We start from the raw sequence: 6229 nt of genomic DNA, 5'->3' as shown, positions 1-6229 counted from the left end.
TCACCTACAAGAGGGCTAAGGACCGGAGTCACTCTACAGGAGGGGGGAGCATAACCTGGGAATACTATACAGTATGTGCAGTTTGTTAATGCATTTCCAGTTGTAGCTTCTTTTCCAGTTGGAGCTTTTTCTTAACAACTGTGCTCTTCCACAGATAATGGATGACTTATTTGGGTCCTGTGGGGTCGGGAAGGCACCACCAGGCACCATCGTGTCAAGCCCTCTATTCCCCATGAGGAGGGGTTCGAGTGCCAGTGCCACATCCTCTGAGCAACTCCCCAGCTTCCCTGAGGAGCAGCCTGGTCCTGGTGCTCCAGAGGTCCCCGAGGAGCAGCCCGGTCCTGGTGCTCCAGAGGTCCCCGAGGAGCAGCCCGGTCCTGGTGCTCCAGAGGTCCCCGAGGAGCAGCCTGGTCCCTCCACGGCCCTGCCCAGAACCACGGCCCTGCCCAGATCGGCAAGTCGGAGGGAAGTCCTGCGCATCAATCGTCCGCGTTTCGCTGAGACGTACGATTCTCATGCGGAGAGGCGGACGGTGGCGTTGGAGTCCATGGCGATGCCCGATCAGGACCGACGGAGAAGGACAAAGGAGAGAAGGAGGAGAGCATTTGAGACACAACATTTACTTCTCGCCCAAACCAATAACACACTTTTAACTAGTCTCAACCACGGTGTCACCCAACTCACTAATACACTCCAGGAAATGGTCAGCCAGCAGAGGACACTTATAGCACTCTTGTTGTCACGGGCACCACAGTCACCAGGTAACTAACACTTCATCCATGCATGCCACTTTTGAGTTTCTTTTTTCAATCACAGTCACCAGATAACTAACACTTCATCCATGCATGCCACTTTTGAGTTTCTTTTTTCAATCACAGTCACCAGATAACTAACATTTCATGCATGCATGCCACTTTTGAGTTTCATTTTCTTTTTTTGCAATGTTTTGGTTGTCACAGTTCCTGCCTGGATGTGCTCTCTCTCTCTCTCTCTCTCTCTCTTGTCCTTCCCCTGCAGGGCCACTGGAGGGTACTGGGTGAGCACTGAAGGTGGCCTGGCTACTAGAGGGCATGGAGTGTTGGCTGAAGGTGGAATGGCCACCGGGGGGCATGGAGTGTTGGCTGAAGGTGGAATGGCCACTGGGGGGCATGGAGTGTTGGCTGAAGGTGGAATGGCCACTGGGGGGCATGGAGTGAGCGCTCGTGGGGTTGTAGCTGCAAATTACATCAATGGAGGAACACAATAAAGGTGTTATTAACACAAACATTTGAATGAGTCATTTATTTGCTTTTAAATGATTTCCCATACCTCTGGCTTGCTATCTGAAAAAGCAGATTGTATCAAATGTCTGCATATTGGGTTCAGTACAAACCGTTATAGTTGTAGTGTCTGTGTCAAAGCATTTCTTTTATTCCCTGCTAGCCAGGGAATTCTAAACAGAATGTATTCAAGGTTTCTAGCACTAACAATGTTGTCTCACAACAAATGGGGCAGTGGTTGGTTGGCCATATTCATCCCCTTGACGTGACTCAGTACCTCTGGGGACCACTGATGCTCCGAGATCCCCTGCTGGTTTAGCCTGGCTTTTAAATCTCCCAGTTTCCATGAGCTGCCACACGGAGGCACAGCAGGAGTCTTGATGATGAAATACACTGTACAGAGTCAATGCATGTAATCCATGCCTGTTGACAAATACTCAATATGTGCATCACATCACCCTGTGGGATATGGCCCACCAGCTCACAAAAAAGGGGAGGGTGGGGGGCTAAAAAGAAAAGGGGAGGGTGGGGGGCTAAAAAGAAAGGGGGAGGGTGGGGGGGCTAAATGAACAATCAAGTGTGTGTCATTGGCAGAGGTGATGTTTACAAACTGAGACAGATTAGATCCCTACGATGATTTGCACCTCTGTCCTGGTCTACTGCTGGTGGCTCGTGATCGGCTTCTACCTCAACATCCTCTTCAACTTGGTCAGTGGGCTCTATGCATATATTGTGCAGGATGCAACAGGCAAAGACTGCTGCGCTGATGTGTCCTGTATCCCTCATATGCAAGCATCTAAGCCTCCTGAACTTGTTCTTGAGGATGCCGAAGGAATGCTCGATCACCACACGAGCAGTATTCAACCTCTTGTTATACCGCCTCTGCCTAGCAGTCAAATGCCCGTTGTCCCTGTAGGGCTTCATGAGCTGGGGCATTAGTGGGTACGCAGAGTCCCCAATGATGTGCATCCCCTCCGGCACCAGGGACTGGGGATCTGCTTCTAGCAGCCGGCCAACCTCCGACACCCGAAATGCTCTCGCATCATGCCAGCTACCAGGGTCGCCCACACTAACGTGACAGAACCGCCGATGGCTGTCACAGTACCCAGTGAGTATGACTGAATAGAACCCTTTCCTATTCAGGTACACCACTGGGTTCTCGCAGTGTGGCCTCACCATGGGGATGTGGCAGCCATCCACGGCACAGACCGTGTTGGGGAATCCTGCTGCCCTGAATCCTAGCTCCGAGGAATGTAGCGCTTCCCCTGTGGGCCAGGAAATGTGATGGGACATGTGTGCATTCACTAGTGCACAGAAGTCGTGCAGGTGTTTGCACACTGTGGATTTTGTGGTGTTGAATCGATCTGCAACACCCCTATAGGACTCTTGATTCGACAGAGTCCACAGACATGCCAGCACACTGCGATTCAGTGGCAACTTTGTGTGCAGTGTGTTGTTGTACACAGGGCCAATGGCAGTCATCAGCTCCTGAATGGTTGAGGAAAGAGCAAAGGGGAGTGATTTCCATTCAATGGTGTAGCAGCATGGGCTTTAATACTGTAATAGCCAACATAGAATGTCTGCTGATTGTATACATACCTCCACGTGCCCACGGGAGAGTCTGAAGTGACTTCTGAAGTCTGAAGGGGTATAGCGTGGGACCACCTCTTCGACGAAATAGTTGATCTTGGGAACCGATCTGGAACAGAAGGCAACTTCAGCATAATGTTTACTTTAACTACTACTATCTCAGTGTAGGCTAATACAAATGGCAACAATGGACTGGCGACATTTTAAGTAGCCTTGCTTGGACCTTGTTGGAAATGTATTTACAAGTATATGGCATGCACCATTTGATTGATCTGTGAAGTGCATTTAGGAAATGTGTCGTGATTGTACTTGTCGATAGGGAAAACAATATTAGGAGGGGGGCAAATGTGTAGGAGTTAATATGTATTACACTTGATCAAGTGGAGCAAGATTGGCCCCCATTTCTTAAGAGGGGTGAGGTATTACATGATGTAGAATCTACCTATTACTGGAAATGCTTTGTACAACCACAACACTAGATTAAACGCTTTTATTCAATTGCAAAATCACTGAAATAACACTTGTACTGCTACAGCAGATGAATGAATGAATGAAAACCTTATTGATTGCAGGATGGGTACAATACAGTACGGCTCAATACACACAATTGTTGAGGGGATGCAGACCAGAGAAAGACTTTCGTCTTGTTTACATCGGGGTTCCCTATTTTCAATTCATAATGATGGATTACCTCCACGGACGACGTCCTTCATGTACATCATCATACACATCGTGTCCATGGTCCTCCAAGAGTTGTCGGACTTCAATGGCATCGAACTCGTCAGCAACAAAGAACATGCGTGCGACGTGTTGTCGTGTCATTACGACTGGGCGAGCAGAACGGTCTCGAACTCTCGTGCAGGAAGTGTCCGCCCTCTTAACTCCTCCCCCGGCTTCACTCGGCTACTCTCGTCTACTAGTCGAGGCAAACCGAAATCCATCTTGAACAAGCCTAGTGTCCGCCCTCTTAACTCCTCCCCCGGCTTCACTCGGCTACTCTCGTCTACTAGTCGAGGCAAACCGAAATCCATCTTGAACAAGCCTAGTGTCCGCCTTTTTAACTCCTCCCCCGGCTTCACAAGGCTACTCTCGTCTACTAGTCGAGGCGAACCGAAATCCATCTCGAACAAGCCTGTACTGTGGAGCCTCGCTCTGAAGGCTGCTTGTGGCTCGCTCCCGCGGGAGTTCCACGCCTCGCCTCGTCAGATTTTCAGAGCAAGTCGGACAACATTCTAACCGTCATGCAACGCGCTTGGCGAGGCAGTAGTGAAACCTGCGCAGATCTGCGTCCGCCTATCCCATCTGCCTATTGCTTAATAGGCTTGTTCAAGATGGGATAGGCGGACGCAGATCTGCGCAGGTTTTACTACGGCCTCGCCAAGCGCGTTGCATGACGGTTAGAATGTTGTCCGATTTGCTCTGAAAACCTGACGAGGCGAGGCGCGGAACTCCCGCGGGAGCGAGCCGCGCGCAGCATTCAGAGCGAGGCTCCACAGTACCTCTCAGCCGGCTGCTCCCGGCTGGGAAGCGACTTGCTACGGTCGCGCAAAGCGCCTATTGGCTCAGAAAAGTTGTCAGTCACCAGCCATGTGACAGCCAGGGAGTTATGAGACGTTTGATTGATTGAAGACTTTATTATGTTATGCGTTATCAACTTATCATCATATCATCATGATAAACTTCAAGCTGTCAGACACACACACACACACACACACACACACATACAGCAGTGTGTTGTGTGTGCGTGCGGCCAGGAGCGCGCAACAAGATGGTATACATTATGGTATATGAATAGTATATTCCACTGTAGCAGTATATGGTGTGCTGTACATTTGAATCTGATCTAATTTTGCACACGGCCATCGCATTATAATGAGCTGGACAGGTGTGTAATGTGTGTGTGGTGACGTGAAAGCGTATCTGCCGCGCGAGACTAGGCGAGAGGCTCTCGTGAAATCGGCAGTGTCCGCCCTCTTAACTCCTCCCCCGGCTTCACTCGGCTACTCTCGTCTACTAGTCGAGGCAAACCGAAATCCATCTTGAACAAGCCTAATGACATGTCATGAGTGCTGCTTTTGCTTCCGCGTTTTCCCTGATTGGCTGCGCCATGCCCCGCGGCAGGCGCGGCAACCGCAGAGCAGAGCGGCAGAGCGGCAGAGCGAGCGGAGCGGCAGAGCGCGAGCGGAATTAGGTAACCGCCGCAGGAATCCGCCATGATTTTCATTCGGCGCTTCAGCTCACCTGGCATAGCAGTGATCTGCAGTCCTGCGGTTCGTTGTTGACGAGTTCGAATCCCATGAATTTTTTTTTTTTAACGTGATTTTTTTTTTAACGTGTATTCTTTCGCCGGTTAAGGTTAGGCATGGTTAAGGTTAAGGTTAAGGTTAGGCATTGTTTCGGAGTTGGTTAAGGTTAGAACAGTTAAGTTTAGGCGCTGTTAAGGAGCTGGTTAAGGTTAGAGTTTGTCAAAGAGAATGGCAATATTCTTTCTATGGTTAAGGTTAGGCATGGTTAAGGTTAAGGTTAAGGTTAGGCATTGTTTCGGAGTTGGTTAAGGTTAGAACGGTTAAGTTTAGGCGCTGTTAAGGAGCTGGTTAAGGTTAGAGTTTGTCTTAGAGACAGCCTATTTCCGCACTGCCGCTCTCCCGCGTTGCCGCGGTCACATGGTCAAATTGTCACATTCTTGCACTCATGACCTGTCATAAAGCAACACGCATCCCATCTGCGTGTAGCATAATGACAAGCAAGCAGTGCAAAAATGCGGAAGCATTCGTCACCGCACGCCACTACGGTAAAGCGCCTTTCTTTTCAGGCCCGCTTTGGGAGCTGTCGCGCGGAAATAGGCTGTCTATTGCCATTCTCTTTGACAAACTCTAACCTTAACCAGCTCCTTAACAGCGCCTAAACTTAACCGTTCTAACCTTAACCAACTCCGAAACAATGCCTAACCTTAACCTTAACCTTAACCATGCCTAACCTTAACCATAGAAAGAATATTGCCATTCTCTTTGACAAACTCTAACCTTAACCAGCTCCTTAACAGCGCCTAAACTTAACCGTTCTAACCTTAACCAACTCCGAAACAATGCCTAACCTTAACCTTAACCTTAACCATGCCTAACCTTAACCATAGAAAGAATATTGCCATTCTCTTTGACAAACTCTAACCTTAACCAGCTCCTTAACAGCGCCTAAACTTAACCGTTCTAACCTTAACCAACTCCGAAACAATGCCTAACCTTAACCTTAACCATGCCTAACCTTAACCGGCGAAAGAATACACGTTAAAAAAAAATCACGTTAAAAAAAAAAATATTTGATGGGATTCGAACTCGCCAGCAAACGAGCCGTAGGATCCACAGCCATGCAGTCTTGCCAAT

The 6229-nt window shown here is 49.0% G+C and overlaps 1 protein-coding gene across 1 annotated transcript; it reads right to left on the bottom strand.

Moving 5' to 3' along the window:
- Nucleotides 1-634: 634 nt before the first annotated feature.
- LOC311234201 (uncharacterized protein) lies at nucleotides 635-3664 on the bottom strand. The gene is made up of 3 exons (XM_084321323.1): nucleotides 3541-3664; nucleotides 2859-2958; nucleotides 635-2747 (listed from the first exon to the last, which is right to left on the bottom strand). The coding sequence occupies exons 1-3, from the start codon at nucleotides 3645-3647 to the stop codon at nucleotides 1863-1865; spliced, it is 1092 nt and encodes a 363-aa protein (XP_084177449.1). The 5' UTR covers nucleotides 3648-3664; the 3' UTR covers nucleotides 635-1862.
- Nucleotides 3665-6229: the final 2565 nt, after the last annotated feature.

The sequence above is a fragment of the Notolepis coatsorum genome (genome assembly GCF_963971535.1).
Source record: "Notolepis coatsorum genome assembly, chromosome: 9".
Taxonomy (NCBI): Eukaryota; Metazoa; Chordata; class Actinopteri; order Aulopiformes; family Paralepididae; genus Notolepis; species Notolepis coatsorum.
This window is presented reverse-complemented; position numbering and strand designations above follow the sequence as displayed.